This window comes from Prinia subflava, chromosome 23 (genome assembly GCF_021018805.1).
Source record: "Prinia subflava isolate CZ2003 ecotype Zambia chromosome 23, Cam_Psub_1.2, whole genome shotgun sequence".
Classification (NCBI taxonomy): Eukaryota; Metazoa; Chordata; class Aves; order Passeriformes; family Cisticolidae; genus Prinia; species Prinia subflava.
In genome coordinates, this window is record NC_086269.1 from 598,892 (window position 1) to 621,004 (window position 22,113).

Sequence of the window (22,113 nt, forward strand, 5' to 3'; positions counted from 1 at the left end):
GGTGGCTCCAGCGCAGGCAGCCAAAGGAGCTGTGCCTGTCCCGGGGGGTGTCACAGGCAGATGTGTCACATCCAGATGTTTGTCTGGGCTGCATTTAGGGACAGGGATCCCTCTAATCCAACAGCTGCATCAGAACACAGTTTTACAAAAATCTCTTTACAAAACCTGCTCCCCCTGGTTTCCAGTAAACTCTGCAGCAGGTACAGGAACGTGTCACATTTAATTTCCCATCTGAAGCAGCAGGACAAGGCCCGTGCTGGGTTTCACAGTGAAGACATTTCTGCTCTCAGTACTCAGAGGGGAGCAGGAGCAAATCCTGCATCCCTGGGCTCCAGCCCATCCCCAGGAGGGGCCCGGAGCTGCACACAGCAGGATGGAGCACCCAGGGCCCCTTCAGATCCTGCTCTGGGCTCCAGCGAAACCAACAGGGGTTAAAAAAACACGGAACAAACCCAAAATGAAACAAACACAGCCTTTCAGCTGATCAGGGACCGCCTTTGAAACCGAGGATCGCCCTCCACGTCAGGCAGAGCTGTGCAGGGCAGAGTCACTGCACAGAGGAAACACCTGCAGCAACAGAACCCCCAAAAAGCCACGAGGAACCACAGGAGCTGCTGCTGCCCCGTGGGAGGGGGAGCCAAAGCCCTGAGCCCCCAGGATGGGAGAGAACTCAGAGAACAAGGAGCAAACCCAGGGCTGGAAACGGGAACAAAAACACAGAAACAAAAATGAAAATGTACTAAAATTTAATCATTCATAAAAGCTGTAATTTAGTCTGTGACAGAAAAACACAAGAAGCAATATTAGAGTTGGTTTAGTATATTATATATTTTTGCTTTTAAAGCCATAGAAATCAGTTATCCCAGTTTTTTTCCTATAAAAGACCCATTTTTCCAAAGCATTATGCACATTTTTAATTAGAATACAATGGCAGAATGAAAATAATGATATTCCATAACTTTTAAATATAAAATGAAGTCAACGACTCAAAAAGTTATTTGTTGCAGTGAGTTCAAAGGGAAATTTTGGATAATATATATCTATAGTTATAGATATAAAATATAACAGTGGAACATTTTTAGTGCTTGATGGGGAGAAATTATGATAAAATGGTCAATATGAATTTTAATTATAGTAGCAATCTCTAACATTTGAAATGCATCCATGCTCCTTGGGATAATCATATGCTAGAGTCAATTATATTTATTTTCACATCTGTTAATTGCTATTGCAAAGGAGGAGGAATATTGGCTTAAACTTCCAAGAGATATACACAGAGCAACTGCTTTTTCTGGGGACTGTGTGCAAACCATTTTTAAGATCTAAATTCTTCCCGTAGTATATAAAAAACAGGAGAAGCTTCTTCCGATATGTTTCTCGTTTCCATAAGGTTCTGGAGTTGGGAATGCTGGCACTTTCCATTTAGGCAACAGTTCTTCATTCCTGCAATCTGGAGAGAGTGAAACCAAACACAAATAAGTGATGGAGGGACGTTTCTGTCGCTGCTGATGAGAGCAGTGAGCTCAGGGGCTGAAGCCCCCGGCCGTGGCCACAGGCAGCAGAGGAGCAGAGGAGCAGAGGAGCTCGTTCTTCCCAGAGTCCAGGGCTGTTTCTGGGTACAGGGGCAGGAGATTGTGGGAAGTGGAACTCCCCAAGTGTTGTGTTTTATCACCACAGAGCAGTGCCAGACAACTGCCACCCTCCTGCCACTGCTGATAGCGCCGTGCCCACGGCTCTGGGGACTCTGGAACCCAGCCCGGGTCTGCAGCCCAGGGCAGGGGAGTCTGAGTTTGGTGTTTGGGGATGCTCTCAGAGCCTGAGGAGTCAGAGGCTCCTGAGCCACGATCCAGCCGTGCCTGGCAGGCCTTGAACCAGGGGGGATCGGGAGGGTGGAGGGAGAGGGGCTCAAACCAGCCCAAACCATGCCCCAGTCCTGTGCCTGCAGCTGGTGACACAGAGCTCCTGCAGCTCCCCGGGCTCCTGGAGGGAGGGACAGGCACAGATCCTTCCTCCCGGCCTTGGGAATCCCAATTCCACCCTGCCTGGGCAGCAGGGATCACCTGAGCAGCAGGAAAAGCCACTCGAGGCTCTCAGTTTCCTTTCCTAAAGCCATTGTTTCCCCACAGCCCTGGGCAGAGGCTCTGGGGGCCCCAGGAACCCCCTGAGGGTGACAAACGCAGGTGGCAGAGCTGGGCCGTCACCCAGTGCCCTCCTCTGCCCCAAATGGGGACATTTCTGTCCCAAACCTGGACCCACAGAGCTGCTGTTTCCTCCCAGGAGCCTGACAGAACAGCTGTGAGCACACAGAGTTCCTGCCAAGATACACAGGAAGATTATTTATAGCTGTGTCCAGCCTTGGCGTGGCTTTTTGGTTGGGTTTGGTTTGGGGATTTTTTGTGCTTGTTTTGGTTTGGGGTTGGATTTTTTGGTGGGCAGCTTTTTATTTCTGTGCCACTGCCACCCTTGTCCCACCAAAAGCTCCCAGCACGGGGACAGCAGTGACACCAACACTCATCAGGGGACAAAAAGGAACCCAAAGTGAGCCCAGAGCCCAGAGCTCAGGCCAGGGAGAACCCAGAGCAGTCCAAGTTCCAGAGCAGCAGCAGAGGGAAGGGGCTCTGCAGGAGCTGCTCACCTGCCCCAGGTGGGATTCAGACACCTCTTACCTGGCTCAGAGCTGCTGCGGGATGGAGTCTAAAGCAGCAGACATGATTTCTTTTTAGGCTTCTTCTTTTCCACTGGTGTTTTTCTATTTATCTGTCTGACCAGGTCATAAAAGATCTGCAAATGAAAAACACAAGCTGAAAAATCCAAGTGATAAAACACAAGCTGTCAGAACTGAGGCAGGCTGGGGAGATGACAACTCTTTCCTGGTGGCTGCAGTTGTGTAAATTCAATTAAACTGCTTGAATTTATTAAATGTTTCTCAAGCAGCTGCTTATGGAAGAAGAAACCCAAAGCTCCCATCAGCGTGCAGAACATAAGGGAGCTGCAAATTCAGTTTATCACCACCAAATTTCCAGGGGACCCTTCCAGGCCCCTCTCTCTGCACAGCTCCTGTGAACGCTGGTGCTGGGAGCTTTTCCCAGCAAGACTCAACCCATTTATAGCAAAATGAGCTTTGCAAAAATGCTTGGAGCCGGGTCACAGCATTGAGGAGAAATATTTCAACCTTCAGAGGGCTCCACCCTTGTCCTTGTTTATTTTTTCCCCTTCCTGGAGTGGCTGACAGCTCACAAATTCTTGTTGATTCCAAAGAAATTCAGAAGACAAAGAAACAGTTTCTAACACACTGTAACAACTGAAATTTAAGGTTTTCTTTTCTCATAAGTTAGATTATTTAGCTGCTAGTACTGTCTGTGAGTACAGACATGTGCAACAAGGTTTCAGGAATGCCACCACCCCTAAAAACAGCCAGTGTGCTGCAGGAGCATCTCAGAGGTCACCAGAAGGACACTCGAGTCACTCTGCATTAAAAACTTACCATCTGAAAGGTTTGATTCACATTCAGCACATGCACGTAGGAATTTATCACTCTTTACCTAAGGTTTAACCAATTTAGAAACTCCAAAAGTAGTGAGAAAGCAGGAATAAACCCCAAAAGAATGCAAATGCTTCCCCAGCCCAGGAGCCAGCAGGAAAAGCTCCCAGAGCACTGAGCTGCCTCATTCACAGTTTCCTTCTCTCTTTGATTTCCTCAGCTTTTGTACTTCTCACAACTAGGAAACACCAACTGGCAGGAAACCAGAAAGGGAAGATCACAGGGAAAGCAGAACTCATCTTCCAGATAATCCCATTCCTCTCTCTGATGTGACCTCAGGCTGCAGACCCAGCAGGGCAAGGGGGAGATTCCCAGGGGGATGGGGGGTGTCCCCCCAGGCTGAGCCCCCACAGAGCCCCCCTGGCCTGGGGTGAGGCCCCTCTGCTGATGGGGTCACTCTGCACCCCAAATGTGGAAACGCACCCGGCCCAGGACCTGTCCCACTCCTGGGGACCTGCTGGGTGGCTGAGCTGCTCCTGCTCCATCCCCAGCCCAGTTCCACTGCAGCCCAGCCACACCAACAAATCCCAGCTCTGCTGGACCCCAGCACTGCTCCAGGCTCATCCCAGCCACACCAACAAATCCCAGCTCTGCTGGACCCCAGCACTGCTCCAGGCTCATCCCAGCCACACCAACAAATCCCAGCTCTGCTGGACCCCAGCACTGCTCCAGGCTCATCCCAGCCACACCAACAAATCCCAGCTCTGCTGGACCCCAGCCACACCAACAAATCCCAGCTCTGCTGGACCCCAGCACTGCTCCAGGCTCATCCCAGACACACCAACAAATCCCAGCTCTGCTGGATCCCAGCACTGCTCCAGGCTCATCCCAGCCACAGCAGCTGCAGCTCCCCGGGGCTGGAGCTGCCCTCCCTCCCCAGCAGCCCCGTGCAGCACATCCTGCTGGGCCAGGCCAAGGTCCTGCTGCTCCTGCTTATCACACACCCCTGAACGGTGCCACTTATCTGCTGGCACCAGCCCAGCTCTGCTGCTCGGGGTCACCTCAGCTCCTGTGCCTGCAAACTTGGCCTCTGGCACAGGCAGATAATTCCCAGCACAGAATAAAAACTTGGTGCCTGATGTGGAGCAGAGCTCCCTCAGCACAACGCCACGGCCCAGGCAGCAGGAGAAGGCATCCAAGAGCAAAAGGGGTCTCAGTTAAACCCAGGGAACTGCTCAGATCTGGGTTTGGGCACGCTTTTAGCAAGCTGGGGCCTTACAGAGGGCTGTGATGAGGCATCTGCAGCCAAAAATGCAAATGCTTTGAAACCAACAGGCAGCACCACACAAGACAAGGAGTACAATGGGCCATCATCCATGGCAGCAGTTATCTCAACAAAATCTTCTTTGCAGATAAAGTTTATCTAAGCTAAATGTCATGCAGCCAACGGGGCCTGCTCAGGACCCTCCGGCACTCCTGGCCCCTGAGACAGGCACAGGAACACTGAGCTGGGAAATCACCCTGCCTCTGCAGAGAAAAGGCAGCAAATGTCCTCAAAACAGACAGAAAGTGCCTGAATACACTGCATGGCAGCCCTGCACGGCTGGGAATGCAGGATCCCCTGAGCCTCCCTGGGCTGGGAATGCAGGATCCCCTGAGCCTGCCCTGGCTGGGAATGCAGGATCCCCTGAACCTCCCCTGGGAATGCAGGATCCCCTGAGCCTGCTCTGGCTGGGAATGCAGGATCCCCTGAACCTCCCCTGGGAATGCAGGATCCCCTGAGCCTCCCCTGGGAATGCAGGATCCCCTGAGCCTCCCCTGGGAATGCAGGATCCCCTGAGCCTCCCCTGGGAATGCAGGATCCCCTGAGCCTCCCCTGGGAATGCAGGATGGATCCCCTGAGCCTGCCCAGGTCAGACACTCTGTCCCAGTGTCACGTTCATGCTGGACAGGACGGGGGCCTCACCTCGTTGACGTTGATTTTCGACTTTGCGGATGATTCTAGAAAGGCACAGTTGCACCACTGCCGTGCGAGGTTCTGCCCCTGCTCCTTGCCCACCACTCGCTCTTCCTCCAGGTCACATTTATTGCCAACCAGAATCATGGGAACCTGTAAGGACCAGGAGGAGAAATCCATCAGCACGTTCATGTACAGAGAGCTCTGTGGCTCTCAGGCTGAGCAGGGGGAAATGCAGGATGAGAAATAATGCAGTATGAGGAAAAATGCAGTGGGAGAAATGCAGTACCAAGTATGAAAACCAGTAAACATCAGGAGACAATGAGGAAGTGGCATCTGCCCCTCCCCAGTGTCTGTCACCGCTGTGTCCCTCCCAGATGTCCCAAGGTACAAAAGGAGGTGTCCCAGGCCAGGCTGGACAGGGCTGGAGCACCCTGGGGTGCTGGAGCTGTCCCTGCCCACGGGTGAGCTTTAAGGACCCTTCCAACCCAAACCACTCCAGGACTCTGTAACACCTTAAACAAGGGAGAAAAACCACCCCAAAACGTCTCCTAAAACCCCCCTGACTCTCCCTGCCAGGTGCCACCTGCAGGTGCCAGGCGTGGTCCCCTGGCAGCCCTGGGGATGGCACTGCTGTGTCCTGGGGCTGTGTCACCCCAGCTGTGCCCTGGGGATGGCACTGCTGTGTCCTGGGGCTGTGTCACCCTGGCTGTGCCCTGGGGCTCTGTCACCCCAGCTGTGCCCTGGGGATGGCACTGCTGGCCCTGGGGCTCTGTCACCCCGGCAGTCCTGGGGATGGCACTGCTGTCCCCTGGGGATGGCACTGCTGTGTCCTGGGGCTGTGTCACCCTGGCTGTGCCCTGGGGCTCTGTCACCCCAGCTGTCCCCTGGGGATGGCACTGCTGTGCCCTGGGGCTCTGTCACCCCGGCAGTCCTGGGAATGGCACTGCTGTGCCCTGGGGATGGCACTGCTGTGCCCTGGGGATGGCACTGCTGGCAGCACAGCAGGGCACTGCCCCAGCCCAGCACCATTTCCTGTTTCCCTCACGCTGAGGAGAAGCAGAAAAAACCCCTGAAGAGTTGCTGAGAGGGGTGTGCACCCGCTCCATTTCCTCAAACATTTCATTCTCTGAGCAGAGATCGAGCCCTTTCCAGCTGGAAAATCAATCACTGCCCGCTTCATTTGGTAATTTACTACACACTGTGTGGTTTTAATCTACTTTAGTGTTAATATTTGTGGTCTCTTCCTGACACAACTACACTCATGAATTATTTGTCTTTAAAACTTCCAGCCATACCCATTAGAAAATGATCTTATTTTTATTTTTGAGACATAAATTTTCCTTATTACATCAGGAACCGAAGTCCCAGTACAGATGAAGCAAATGCAAAAAAAGCTCATTTGAAATCAGATATACAGGATATTTACAGCTCTATCAGCTTAGATAGAGTTGTAAATATCCTGTTCTTTACAGTTTTCTAGATAGTTAAGAGATATTTTCTCATACTGAAACACGAAAATACGTTTTGAACATGATCAGCAAAAAACTACAGTGTATGAAGATGAGAAATAATAGGGCAAAAAGTGATACTGAGATGAGTAAGCAGGACAGGTTTGAAAGACATGAAACTCTGTGTAAGGTTATTTCAAAAGGTATTCATAGTTTATCCAAAAATGGAGCTTGGTAAGAAACCACCTTTGATCGTTTACTGTTAGTGTAGAAGATTGGAATTTGAACTCTTGCAGATAAATATAATGCAATGAGTTCTGCATTGGGGCTTCAGATGTATTCTGATATGGAAGACAGGAAGGAGCACATTTCCCATCTCACCAAAAGTTAACGTTCAGAAGCCTCTCAAGCTTGGATTCACCAGGTAACACACAAAGCAAATAAGTGCATTTTAACACTGCAATCAGGTCCAAAGGAAGGCAGCAGTGTCTGCTGAGGGATGGACCTGCCCAGTTCAGGCACAAACTCCCCCTGCAAGCACAGCCCAGCTCCCAGCACAGGATCCTGTCAGCAGGATTTACCCCAGAGTAATCCCTGCCTCAAGGAAAAGCAGTTTGGCATAAATAGAAACCCAGGCTGTCAAAGCAAGGAGGGGCCTGGGGCCATTCCAGCCAGGGGAGCAGCACAGGACCAGCCCCAGGAGGGGACAGATGCCCCAGGAGGGGACAGATGCCCCGGGGGGGGACAGATGCCCCGGGGGGGGACGGATGGCCCAGGGGGGGCCACCAAACACCAAACTCCCCACAGTCGATGATTCCTCATTTTAAAAAGAGTTTTATAAACCAAAACAACAACCCAAGACTCTGCCAGGCCCTGAATGCTTTAGTTCATGCCACTGTTGGCTCCTTGGGTGACAGATTTTGCCGAGTGACCGAGCTGAGAAGCTGCTCCAGGGCTGCAGAGAATTCCCAGCTGAGCCCTGGGAAGCGCCACAGCTTTGAACTTCAGCTTCCCCCTCACACTTCTGGAACAACCCCTGGCAGTCCCCAGTGCAAGACAGCTGCAGAGCTACTGAGAACATCCTTACCCTTCTTTTTCCTGAACTTTGAGGGAAATAAAGCACAGCTAAAGCACTGAGAAAGAAGAAAATACAAATCCTGGAAAGGAGTTTAAAGGAAAAAAGTTAAGTAATGTTGTTTTCAATCAACTCCCACCATTTCAAAAGACTGTGGCTTCCAGGACATGGGAAAATCTGGTTTTGTGCTGCCCCTTAGCAGGTGCTGTGCCTCAAACAACAACACTGCAAACTACAAGGCTCTGAGAAGTTACTCAACACTACCCAAGAATACTCTTTGAAGGAAGCTTTGTATGTAAACATACAGGCACTTGAGATCAAACACTTCTTATCCATTTGCAGAAATAAACCCAAACACATTGTACTCACATCTTCAGTGTCCTTAACCCGTAGAATCTGTTCCCTCAGGTCCTGTAGGTCGTTAAACGTGGACTGTGCTGTTATAGAATATACTAGTGCAAACCCCTGCCCGTTCTTCATGTACAGATCCCTCATGGCTGTGAATTGCTCCTGCAAGCAAACATTTTTTATAGTAATTAGCTGGAGAATGCAGCTAATGAATAGTTCCAAAGGAATACTTTTATTGTACTGCAGACAAGGACACAGCAGCATGGATTTACATATTTACCCTGCACAGAAACCCACTGAAGCATGGAAATCAAATAAAAGCATTAACACTCTTTCCCTTTGGGTTCTTTTTTTTTTCCTAAATAAAGGGCTTCTTGAAAAAATGGGGAAAAGATGAAGAGCAGAAACAAAACCATCTCTGCAGACAGACTGAGACAGGCTGGGAGCTGCCTCTGTGCCAGCAGCAGGGACAGGACTTTTACAGCCCCACACAGCCACAACTTCACAACTTCTGCTCCTGCTGTGAGAATTTCCACCCTCCGGGGAGCCCCACCTGCCCGGGCTGTGCTGCCAGCCCCCACAGGGTTGGTTTGTTTGGGGACAGGGCCGTGCCAGCTGCAGGTGGCACTGGCAGGGCAGTGCCAGGGGGGTGCCAGGGAGGCTCCCTGGCCCTGCAGGGTTTGCTGAGGAGTTTGCTGTGTTTCCCCACACAGCTGAGGGCACGGCTGGGGGGCAGCCCCTGTGCCTGGCACGGCTGTGGCCTTGTGCTCTGGCCACTGGCAAGGTCACGTTTAAAATCCAGCCCAATGCTGTGTCCCAGCACTGGGGCAGAGCTCCCCAGGCCATTCCCCACCCTGGGTTTGGGTTATTTAACAAAATCCTTCCACTGAAATTACTGCAGCTGATTTACTGCCTTTGCCTGGGCAGGATTAGCACTCTGAACAAAGGAACTCCACAGGATCAGATACAGAAATGCCACTTACTGTCCCTGCTGTGTCGAGGATCTCCAGCATGCACTGCTGACAGTCTACCTCCACTTGCTGGGGAAAAAGGGGAACAAACAGCTCAGAATGAATTGTCTGCAAGGGACAGGCCAGAGAATCTCAGCTGGGTTTGTACTGGTGCCACAAAGGGCTCTTGGCAGAGCAGGCACCTGCACTCCCCGGGGCTGAGCAGCGCTGCTCTTAGAGGATTAACTACGCCCCAAGCCAGGCATTTGGGTCAGCTCACATGCTCCAGGACTCCCTTCATTAGCAAGGCTTAAATGAGCAGCTCACTGTAAACATCTCAACTTAAGTGAGATTGGAAATATCTCGACTTAATCCACTCCTGCAAATCAAAGCACCTTAAAACTTTAATTTTTATTCGCTGCTGCGAGAGGAGGGAATAAGGAAGTGAAGAAAATGTAAAATATTTCAGGATCCTCACAATCAGACTTTGCAAATCTTCCACTCACTGAGAAATGCCTGGGATCTAACGAGGGTAATTCCAGGAAAGTCAAGTAAATTTAACAGCAGAACTCATCCCACAATTTAATTTAATTAGCACAGGCACAAATGTCACAAGTTTTTAGTGTATGTTTTGGTGCCTTTAATGCTGGTGACATTTCTGCTAATCCCTGAAACAATGGGTCACTTGACATCCATCCAGGGAAGAAAGCAGCTCTGTGCCTGGGATTGCATAACAGCTCAGGGACCCTGCAAGGACTCCGACACAGCCCCAAGAGTTTCACATTCTCTGCTGGACTTGAAAGAAATAAAAACAATGGTGTTTTACCTTTCTGTATGAATCTTCTATTGTTGGGTCATATTTTTCAACAAAAATTCCCTGAACGAACTGAACAGTCTGGGGAGGAAGGAAAGAAGGAAAAACCGAAGTGAGCTGAGCACAACCAGAAACATTCACCAAGAAGCACTTTAGGAAAAAGCAACAACAGTAAAACTGCTCTGCTGTTAAAAGTTATAGTGAGGACCAGAGAAAAAGACAAATTTTAATTTTGAAAATAAAATTTCTGGTTTTTCTGTTAAAATCACGTTTTTCAAGCATGTTTTCAAAACTTTTCTGCACATCTGCACATCACAGGCATCTGTCCCTCTCCTTGGGGAACTCTGTGGGGCAGCCCTGAGAGTGGGAATCTGGCATTAACACTCCTCATCTCTGATGGGCTTCACTTTTATTTATTATAGGTGAAAAGAAAGGCCAAGGGAGAAGATACAGATCTGGGGGTGTTTTTGGGTTATGTGTAGATCCAAGAGTTTTACAAGTTTCCCTCTGGGTTGTGCAGCCCAACTTTAATTCCCAGTTCTCTGTAAGACTTTGCACCACTGGGCACCCTTGGAAATTGTGTCACCCACTGCCACCCCTGGAGAGTTTTGGCCTCAGGAATGCGATAAAACTGCTGTACAGGAAACAAAAGTTGCTAAACAACTGTGGCTTTATAACTGTGAAGGTTTTCTGCTACTCCATCGCTGTTCCCAGAGGCACCACCAGCCCTGTGTTGGCACAGAAGAGTTAAAACAAGAGGAGGATCTGCACTGGAACAAGCCCATATTGAATGCAAACAGAGCTGGGAATGAACACCAGGCCCTTTGTTGCACAGGTCACTTTATACAGTTGGAAGAATGAAATTTAAAGTGACCCCACATTATTTGAAATCCCACCTTGTACCCTCTCCTTGCTAATGCTTACAAATAAATACACAGACTCTTTGAAAGCTAAATATTATCCACTCCTAGCTGCTAATTGGCACTTACTGTGTGCTCCCATAAACATAATGGATCTACGCTGCATATGAATTCCCAAATATGCTGATTTAGCACCCAGCCTGTCAAAAAGAATTTAACTTTTGTTTACCAGACTATTTGAGTATTTGCATTTCAGTTGTTGAAAAGGTCAGTGATGGTGCTGACTCAGACTTCCAATCACAAAGAAGCAAATTCAAGTATGTCAGATGCTGAGTAATTTTTATTTACAGCATACTACTAAGTGCCTCATTTCACCTAGTGAGTCTTTCAGTGTTACGTAAGGAAATTAAGATAATCAGGGAAGTGCTGGTGGCAAAAGTAATACAGATTGCTTAAATTGCTGTGGAAGAACAGAGCTTGTAAAAAAATACACCTTGTAAACATCTTGTAGTGATTAGGATGGGATTGCTGAAAGAGTGCATCAGATTTGATATACAAGTGAATAATCTCTCCTCGTGTTCACCGGGCTCTGCAGGTGATTTACCAGGATTATTACCTGCCTCCAGCAGCAGAATAAACAACGAGGCAGCGCAGGCAAGGCGGCTCAGCCATTATCATGTCTGTGACAAGGAACACTGCAGCTCCTCCTTGTAGATAACTCACACTTGACCAGATCTTTGCCTCTCTGCTGGGGAGAGCTGCTTGACTGGTGAGTGATAAATGGGGGACACGAGTCTCTCTCACAGAGCTTTGCTATCAACTCTGCTGTGTAAACCTCTCCTTAGGAACAAGACAAGCACTCAAGGAGTGCCAAGTGTCATCAGCCTGCTCCTCCCTCTCTGCACGGGCTGCAGATGGAGCCTCAGTGTGGGGTTGGAGCCCAGGGCTCACTCAGGATGGAAAACTCGCAGCCCTCAAGGTGTGCAGGGCTGAACCCTCCAATTCTGACTGATTCCAGCCAGACTTCTCCTGCTGTGCCAGGGCTGGTTGGGCTTTTAATGCTCACACAGACACTCAGCCATGTACAACACAACACCCGTGCAGGGAGCAGACATGACACGCTAATTACCAGCAATTAATCACCTCCAAAACCATGACACCCTTCCACTCAGCGGTGTCACAGTGGCTACGTGGAAGTCCTGGCACGAATTAAAATCCCCCCAATTCCCCTGTGCATCAGTAACCCGGTGTGCAGTGAGCCAGGCTGGGCACGGCTGCAGAGCTGCCTCCCCAAACTCACCAGAGCGGACTTGCCCACACCTCCTGAGCCGAGGACCACCAGCTTGTACTCACGCATGGTGTGGGCTGTTCAGAGAGCAACCACCTGCAGGGCACGAGAGAAGGCAGCACTTAAACACAGCGTGGGACACTGTCCTGAGAGCAGCACCCCCTTCACCCACCCCCAGAACGAGAACGCCTCCACTGGCAGCTCTGGGGCTCACTTTCCCACCTGAACACTCAGGTTTATTGGCAGCTCTGGGGTTCACTTTCCCACCTGAACACTCAGGTTTATTGGCAGCTCTGGGGTTCACTTTCCCACCTGAACACTCAGGTTTATTGGCAGCTCTGGGGCTCACTTTCCCACCTGAACACTCAGGTTTATTGGCAGCTCTGGGGCTCACTTTCCCACCTGAACACTCAGGTTGAGAAGGCCACTCCAACAGCCCCAGGTCACAGGAAATGGCCAAGGCTGGCTCCTGGCAGGGTCACAGAGGAAGAGGATGGACACAGCGTGGGACAAACACGGAGCCTGTCCCAGCTGCGCCAGGCACCACGGGCTGTCACTGCCTGTCCTCTGCTTCCTCAGCATTTCACATGGCACAAACCAGAGCATGGGACAAGAAAATTAGATCAGAAAGAAGCAAGTCAAGAGGTTTCCTTCTCCCCTCCACCCCCAGCAGGGAGGGATTTAGGTCAGTGTTTTCTCTCTGGAAAAGGTCAGGCCCAGCGCGCGGCTGCCAAGGCAGAGCTCTGCTCGCCCAGCACAGACTCTGCCTTTTTATGGAAATCTTGCAACTCCCTCCAGCCCCTACGCAGCACCAGAAAACTTCTCGTTCTCCTCGAGATTCCCTGACAAATAAGGCAAATGACAGAGCTGGTGATAAACACTTCACACGGTGTTTACACGAGCAGCAGGCTGGGCTGTCCCAAACAATGAGCTCAGCACGAGTCCCCCCTTCCGCAGGGACGCGCTTCCTTCCCAAGTAAGGCTGCACACGCCAGGGCTGGAGCCTGGGCAGCCTCCACTGCTCCCAGGCATTTCAAACTATCCCTGCCACAGATTTATGGGCTCACTGGCTACAGCCTTTAAAAATAAAAACGTCTTCCAAGGAGTTTGATAGAGAAATGCATCACCTTGCTGACTGCCGTGAACACGCCTGCGGAGAACAGGGGTTGTATTTTTAGCTTTGCAATGTGGAGAACTCCCTGACAATCTGTCTCAGGTTTATGTAATCATTAAATCGGGACAGGTCCTCTTCTGTCACTTCAGCTCCCAAGGGGAAGATGTAAAACAGAGTCAAGAGGAGCCCCATGTGTGCTGCTCACCCATCACCGCTCCGAGCTGGGACCTGGGACCCTCCCCAGACATCCCCCTCACCCTCAGCCTGTTCCACGGGCTGAATTCACCCAAGGATGGTTTAAACAAGAATCTCAAAATCCTCATGCAGCTGGAGAGAGACACACAAATTCCTGTGTTCGGTTTAGCACAACTTTAAACTCATTTTTAACAGGATAACAGAAATAAAGGACTTGCCTGTGCTGAGGCTGTGCAGTCACACAGCCAGGCTGCCCTGCCCTCACGCAAGCCTTGGAGAGGGAGCGAGGCTCAGGCAGTCAGGGCAGCCCCTCTTTTCAAGCACCTGCAGGAGGTTTCTCTTCAACTCTTGAAGCCCACATGAGCTGCAGTTGCCTAACTGCAAATTGTGAAATCAAGTCAAACTGAAAGGGGCTTTCCAGAAACTGCCTAAAAGCAGAGCAGGCCATGTCTGTGCACTCCAGGCCACTGACAGCAGTTCTGGCTAAATTCTGGGAACTGGAAGCTCTCCTGCTTGAGCATTTCCCTGAGAAGTAACATTCACTTCCCTTCTTTCAAAAAACATGATTTTGAATGGGAAGGAGAGGGGATTTCCAATTAACAATTATTTTCCCCTTGATAATTCCAAGAAATTAAAAGCTGATGCATTTTTTATAAAGAATAAATGCAACTTATTGATCCAGTTTGTCTTCATTTTCCTACAGTCCCACAGTCAGTTCCACTGAAGAAAACCCAGAAAGCAATCAATGTAAGGGTTAAATTTAGCTGTGAACTATTTCACTTCTTATTTATAGTAGAAAATACTTGTGGGAAAGTTTAAGCTGGGAGCAGTACAAGACTAACTTCTCATTTCTTCTCTACAGTATTTGCTGATTTTTTTTTTCAGGTGCAACAGGAAACCAAGATCCTGAAAGGCACGAGTCTTATTACTGTAAACCCCAGATGCCTTAATTATCTTGTAGCTCTTTCACAAGTATGTTAATGTTATCTGTTTATACAACATGAATAGAGTGCTCAAGAAATTACTATGCTGCATCCCAGCCAACTTTTCATTTGGCAACTGTTGAAGCCCACCTAAATACAGTCAGACACAGCAGCATTCATTTCCATCCAGAGCTCTCTGTAGTAGAGTCACATGCTGCGAAGCAACAGCTCCATTTCCAAACAGAATTAAATTATGGCTGTTAAGTGTTCCTTTAGAGTCTAGAGAAGAGTATGATCACTAAAGAGTGTAAAAAAAATTAACTGAAAATGTTGTGAAACTGTTCTCATTAGTCCTGAATGGTGTGGTGCAAAAATAAAGCAGCAGCTGAGTGTGGCTCCCTGCTCCTGGCTCCCCTTCCCCAGGCACGAGAGGACAGGCAGGGGGCACAGAGCACGAGCCACACGCCCAGCACTGCAGCCCCTCTGCCCACTCCACCACTCTGCAAACCGCCTGCAGCACCTACAGGGGAATAAATCAGTGTTCTTCCACCTATGATCACAAAACCTGTGCTTCTACCCCATCAAACACCCGCCACAGCAGAGCTGTGTGCTGTACCCCTCACCAGGAGCGCCTCTGCTGCTGCTGCTGCCACCAGCACTGCCAGGCACAGAAATGGACATTCAGGCATGCACAGCAGCAGCCCCAGGCTGCACAGCTCCTCCTGACGCAGCTCTGCAGGGCTGCACAGCTCCTCCTGACACAGCCGTGCAGGGCTGCACAGCTCCTCCTGACACAGCCGTGCAGGGCTGCACAGCTCCTCCTGACACAGCCGTGCAGGGCTGCACAGCTCCTGACACAGCCGTGCAGGGCTCAGCTCCTCCTGACACAACCATGCAGGGCTGCACAGCTCCTCCTGACACAGCCGTGCAGGGCTGCACAGCTCCTCCTGACACAACCATGCAGGGCTGCACAGCTCCTCCTGACACAGCCGTGCAGGGCTGCACAGCTCCTCCTGACACAGCCGTGCAGGGCTGCACAGCTCCTCCTGACACAGCCGTGCAGGGCTGCACAGCTCCTGACACAACCATGCAGGGCTGCACAGCTCCTCCTGACACAGCCGTGCAGGGCCCAGCTCCTCCTGACACAGCCGTGCAGGGCTGTACCTGTGCTGCACAGCTCCTCCTGACACAGCCGTGCAGGGCCCAGCTCCTCCTGACACAGCCGTGCAGGGCTGTACCTGTGCTGCACAGCTCCTCCTGACACAGCCGTGCAGGGCTCAGCTCCTCCTGACACAGCCGTGCAGGGCTGCACAGCTCCTGACACAACCATGCAGGGCTGCACCCCGGGAGCAGGTGGAGGGGTGAGCAGAGCCGCGGGTGTTTGTGTTCATTTAAACCCACAGTATCTGCAGGCAGTGCAGGAGCCCGCAGAGGACCAGGGGGATGAACACAGCTGGAATGTGGCTCTCACTCGCTGACCTTTGCCCAGCCAAGCCCTGGGCACTCTCCAGAGTGCAGAGTCCTCCTCCCCTCCCGCAGCCTGGCAGGAAGGGCAGAACTCCCAGGGGATTTCCCAAGCAGTGGAAGAAGCGGGGCAGGGGCTGGGGGGGCGGTGGGGACTGAGGCCCTTCAGGACAGAAACCTGAGGCAAAAACGAGCTGTTTCTGTTTCAAGAGTTTCAGCAGCTCACCAAGAAGTTTGTAATTTGGGTGGTGGGGAGAGAGAAGCGTGAACCAAAATAAGCAAACACAGCACTGAAAGAACGTGAGTGCAAGAACTTCACTGGTCAATTACCCACTCCAGTGTTCACAGAAATTTCATTTAAAATATGGTGAGAACAATAAAAAATCCTTACCTTGGCATAAAAGATCTCTCATCAGTGTTAGCAGCTCTACTGAAGGGTCTTCCAGGTTCCCCAAAAGGAACTGAAAAAAAAGAATTAAACAAAGAGTTAATTGTTTTTCAAGTGTCAGCATTTGTGAAGCATCTCTACGGTGCTTAAGCCAGAGCACCCCGTTCCTGTGGACTTCTCCTCCCTAGAATACTCCAGGGAAGATTTCGCTTACAAAAGACAAACTCAAACTAACCATGTCTGAGGTGCATCAAGTTCACATTTAACTTTAGAAGACAAAAACTTAGCAGAGAAAGTACTACCAGAAACACAGGACAAAGATTTAGAGCAGCCCCATGTCCTGATGATGTTACAGGCAGAAAAGCTTCACTTATCCTCTCCCAAGCTGCACTGCCACGGTAAAACCCAATGCAACACCTACAAAGCACAATTATTGTAGGGAATCCATCAGGATTGTGGCAGGAACAAGATGAGCTTTAAGGTCCCTTCCAACCCAAACCATTCTGGGATTCTGTGACAGTCCTGGAGAGCAGAACAGCCCCCAGCAGCACCGTGCCCCTGCTGGCTCCTTGTGCAGGAGTTTTAGAAGCTCTGACATCTGCAGTATCCCAATCCTTTGTTCAGCACCACTGAACAGCAGCAGCTCTGACACTTCAGCCAGCAATCACAGCATTGGCTACACCCTGCTGCTCTGACAGGCAAAGGGTCCTCCTGCCTTCCGTAAGTTCAGCACTTCATCCTTTCTTTTCAAGGGATAAAAAAGAACCAATTGTTCCTCTGGAATCACAGGAAGTTTAAATGAAAACCCAGTATGCTGGTTTTTTGAAAACCTTTCTTTTTAGCAGCTCTGGAGTCACCTTGGAGTTACAGAAATCAAAACTGTTTCGAAACAGATAATGGAAGCTCTCATAATCCTTGTCAAATATTTTTCCAAGTATAAGAGAGAGTGAGTCTGGAGGGCAGGGTTAGATGGGATATTGGGGAGAAATCCTTCCCTGGGAGGGTGGGCAGGCCCTGGCACAGAGCAGCTGTGGCTGCCCCTGGATCCTGGCAGTGCCCAAGGCCAGGCTGGACAGGGCTGGAGCAGCCTGGGACAGGGGAAGGTGTCCCTGCCATGGCAGGGGTGGCACTGGATGGGATTTGAGGTCCCTCCAACCCAAACCATTCCCTGATTTCTGGTGAAGGCGCTGCCAGTGCCAGCCCAGGACTGCAGACAGACCCTGGCTCAGCAGCTCGTGCACCCAGAGCCCAAGTTCAAATGAGGGTGAGAGAAAAGGAACAGAAAGAAGTGAGGCACAGAAAGGAGCAGCACGGAAACCACGGCCCCAGTTCCTAGAGGCAGGGTGAGGCGGCCTCTCGAGGCACAGCTCCTGCACCCAGCCTGAGGGTTTGCCCTCTGCTCTCCTCTGGAACACACACTGGAACACAGGAGGATGGCCCTGGCTGAGGGGAGAGAGGCAGGGAGCAGGGACCACTCACCTGGCTTTAAGGAAGAAAAAGGAGAATAACTCCTCGCTTGCTCATCTCTCACACCTCCCTTTCTCTGACTGTGACCAGCGGAAGCCGGAATATTGAACATTTCCCTGGGAAAAGTGCTGTCAGCACTGTGCACATTTGGAGAGAAGCACGGATGTCTGTGAACTCCAGCACCTCCACTCAAGGCTGCCTGTGCCACTCCTGTGGCCGTGCCCTTCCCATTTCCCAAACAAGAGGCAGATTCTTGGGATGTTGCAGCCACACGTCCAGGTTATTTTTATCCTGGCAGTTAAATACTGAATCGTGGCTACTATAAACAAACCTGTTTAATTTTCAACTTGTAAATGTTCTCCGTGCCAGTTTTTTTCAGTCACTATAAACTAGGCCACGGAAAGGGGTGGATTTTCTTTTTTTAAAAGTGTCAACTAAACATTTCTCAACACTCTACCAAAATCCCTCCATTACTCAGAGCCGTGTTGGCAAAACAAACCCAAACCCAGCAGTTCTGCAAGGGGAAGATTTACAGTGATCAAAACCACACTTGAACTGACAGATTCCTGCATGGTGCAAAAAGAATCCAAACAGAGAGAGAGAGAGAGAGAGAGAGAGAATGATGCAGCAGAGGAGGCTGGAAACCAGGCCAGGAGCTCCCCTTGGGCCGAGCCAGTGCCCAGCGACAGCTCCACACAGCACCTGCTCCACACCACCTTCACAGACACTCGATTCCCCACGAAGGCAAAAACACACGGAATATCCCTAATGCTCATCAAAGCTGTCATCAGTCACACCACGGCCCCACCAGCCCTGCCAGAGCAGGGATGTGCATCCCAAATGAGAGGGGGTTTGGCTGGAAATCCCCAGTTCATTAGCAGATAGCACCCTAAACAGCAGCAGGACAAGCACTGTCATAGGTTATTACCCTGTTAGTTAGCAAGGAGTCTATTTAATTAATAAAAATCACTGCAATGGATTCATTTGCTCACAAAATGAGCCCCCTCTCCAAGGCAGTGGAACTCCCTGGCTTTAGGGTACAGGGAAAACTTCCTCCACCTTTCCTGAGGCCAACAGCAGAAAAATGAGAGGGAAGAGAAAAACAAAAGACTAAAAGAGCAGACTAAGCAGAAAGCAGGACTGTGATGTGACTTCAAAAGTACAGTTTGACAAACTTCCGCTCACAGACTCTGCATTTATTTTCTTACTCGTTATCACTGCGGTATCTGACACCAGAGTAAGTGTGCTTTACATATTAACATTGCATAAGGGGTAATATTTTATAATTTGTGCCAGGAATCTCAGCCTCAGTTTTATAATTCTAACACCAAAATCATTATCATTTCCTCTGACTGCTTTCAGCATCAAATCAAATACCAATCAAGGCAACAAATGTGTAATTAGCTATGCACAAGGCTGCTGTAGGATGAGTCACGACCCCACTGTGGTGCATTCCTGATGCTGGAACACACACGCTGCCCCTTGTCCAAACCATCAGTAATTCAAGTCTAGGTCTATTTCCCCTTTGTTTTTCAGGTAACAAATAACCCCAAAAAGACACAGCAAGGAGCACCACAGAAAATAAAGCTGGTGACAAGCCCAACAAGCAAACAGGTATGTGAGGACACAGGGGAATGGCACTGGCCAGAGGCGTTATCCAAAAAGTTCCATCAGAAAGGGCTGGAGAACAGCCTTGAAACCTTGCACACATTCCCAAACACCCCGGCCCAGCTGTGTGCTCCTCGAGCCACATCCCAGCCCCTTCCATCCATCCCAGCCCCTTCCATCCATCCATCCATCCCTGCCCCTTCCATCCATCCATCCCTGCCCCTTCCATCCATCCATCCCTGCCCCTTCCATCCATCCATCCCTGCCCCTTCCATCCATCCATCCCTGCCCCTTCCATCCATCCATCCCTGCCCCTTCCATCCATCCCAGCCCCATCCATCCATCCCTGCCCCTTCCATCCATCCCTGCCCCTTCCATCCATCCATCCCTGCCCCTTCCATCCATCCATCCCTGCCCCTTCCATCCATCCATCCCTGCCCCTTCCATCCATCCCAGCCCCTTCCATCCATCCCAGCCCCTCTCCTGCACAGCTCCATGTCCTGCACTGCAGCTCCTGAGCCGTGGCCAAGGCCAGAGGAGCCTGGGCAAAGAGTGAAGTCCTGCAGCAACACAGCCCTGCCGACTGTTGTGCTGAGCTGGAGCTTCCAGCAAATTAACTGCAGCCCACACAAACAAGGCAGAGACACAAACTTCTTGGAAAACAGCAATAATTCTGTCATTGGAAATAGTAATTTTGTGCACAAACACTCTGGGATTGATCCTCCTCAGCCTGTAATCTTTTGTGCAATCAGCTTCACGCTGAACCTGCAATTTCAAATAACATAATGTTAACTTCTATGGAAGTGGCTGCCTAATTATTCATTGGAAATTGCTTTGCTATAGAAGCTCTCCAGGCAAGGAACAAGGGCTCTGGGCAGCTAAAGCCTGCCATGCTGAAACGGCTAATTTATTTTTTGTCCTATTGGTCTGCACTTGCAGAAAGTTGCTGGGGACATGTGCCAGCCAGACAAAGGCAGGGGAAAGGAAGCCAGCAGCACAACTCAAAGACCAGCACACACTGCATCCCCAAATTAGAACAAAGCTCTACGTCAGGGCTGGCAGCCTCCCCCCGGCCCGACTGCGGCACTCTGCAAGGAACAGCAGCGAGGCTGAGCTGCAGCAGGGCACGGGCACCTCCCTGGGCACAGCCAGGGCAGGGCACGGGCACCTCCCTGGGCACAGCCAGGGCAGGGCACGCTCTGCTCAGCCCAGATCTGATGGCAGGGACTGCGAGGTCACAGCTCCTCGCCAGCACCGCCACGGCCGCTTCTCCTCTTCCCGTCCAGCCCTGCTGCAGCGCTTCAGCAGAGGGCTTTACACCACTCACAGGAGTCCCCCACAGCTTTTTTTGGAAGAAAAAAAATGAAAAGAAGACTTCCTTCCTCATCAGCCAAACACGTAAATATTACAGGGCATCGCCATTAGACACAGCAGCCGTCCAGGGGACTTCCTCCATTTGCTGCCTATCACATCCACACCTTGCCGCTGGTTTTTAAACCCTATAAAGTTTTGCATTCCTCTCCATTTCCTCTAGTGGAAAAAAATATCCTGACCTTTTATAAAACAGATTAAATTCCAGACAGACCCGAGGAGGCTCAGTCATAGCAAAAGACCAACTCCATTCTACTTGGTAGGAATAATTTGTTGTGCTGATAGTAGCTTGGCAACGTTCGCCACTGGTCTTCCTGGTTTATATAATTAAGAGTAAATAAGTGACATGAGGTAGATAGATTGCCACTGAAACTTCAGCTTGCACTTTAATTATTTCATTTCTGCAGTAGTAGTGACCACGCATTGGTCATAAAGCTCAGTTTGAGCTTACTTGGTCTCCAGCACAAAAAATTTAATAGAGAGATGAAGCTTCCAGGTCATTAAGGGTTCTCTGAAACTTCTCAATAAAATTAGAGAGGCTTAAACTGCTCTTCCCATGTATTTCAAACTGACATTGGGTAGGTTAAGATCAGGTATTGGGAAGGAAGTCTTCACTCAAAGGGTAGCGAGGCCCTGGCATGGAGCAGCTGAAGTGTCCAAGGCCAGGCTGGAGCACCCTGGCACAGGGGAAGTGTCCCTGCCCATGGCAGGGGTGGCACTGGGTGGGCTCTAAGGCCCCTCCAACCCAAACATTCCATGATTCTACGATTCACACCCACCAGTGGTAAATCCTAAGGCTAATACCAAGGCCCTAAACCCGGGGCACATCCCAGCTCCTCAGGGCTAACTCACAAATTCCAGAAAATACTGAGATTCTTTAAATCTCCGTGGCACAGCTGCGATAATCCGTGTGTGTGTTTGTGCACTGGATGTGACCATGCAGCCCATTCTAAAGGTCAGCTCTGCATGTGCAGCCCAGAGATTTTCACTTGCCTGGAGTGTGGCACCACCAGCAACCAAACCCCCCCTGTTCCCACGCAACCGCCGCTCATTCAACGCCTCTTTGAACAACGATTTCCAGAATGAAAAGCCCCTCTGACCATATGGCCACTTATTAATACTACATTTGTTTATCAGTTTAAATAAACCCCCTACAGCAATGAGCACCCGTGTAATGAGGACTTAAACACAGCTCACAACGGATGTGCTTTAGCACTGCCAAGTGGGACTGCACCTCCTGAATGCTTTTCACGGCAGATTTTAAGGCTTGATAGGAACCTGAATAGCAGTAAGTGCACAGAATTAACTTCAAATAGAGGGGAAAGAAACAGTTTCATTACGTTTCGTAAAGAAATTAAG

At 50.3% G+C, this 22,113-nt stretch overlaps 1 protein-coding gene across 1 annotated transcript in view; it reads right to left on the minus strand.

Annotated features, from left to right (window-relative positions):
• Positions 1–729: 729 nt before the first annotated feature.
• Positions 730–22,113, minus strand: part of RAP1A (RAP1A, member of RAS oncogene family) — a 29,601-nt gene continuing 8,217 nt past the window's right edge. Inside the window, exons 2-9 of the mRNA XM_063418166.1 lie at positions 16,312–16,381; positions 12,237–12,320; positions 10,089–10,157; positions 9,296–9,352; positions 8,334–8,474; positions 5,448–5,591; positions 2,667–2,781; positions 730–1,450 (exon numbers count right to left, since the gene is read on the minus strand). Coding sequence (XP_063274236.1) covers positions 2,695–2,781; positions 5,448–5,591; positions 8,334–8,474; positions 9,296–9,352; positions 10,089–10,157; positions 12,237–12,293 — 555 coding nt within the window. The 5' untranslated portion in view covers positions 12,294–12,320; positions 16,312–16,381 and the 3' untranslated portion in view covers positions 730–1,450; positions 2,667–2,694. The remainder of the gene's footprint in view (positions 1,451–2,666; positions 2,782–5,447; positions 5,592–8,333; positions 8,475–9,295; positions 9,353–10,088; positions 10,158–12,236; positions 12,321–16,311; positions 16,382–22,113) is intronic.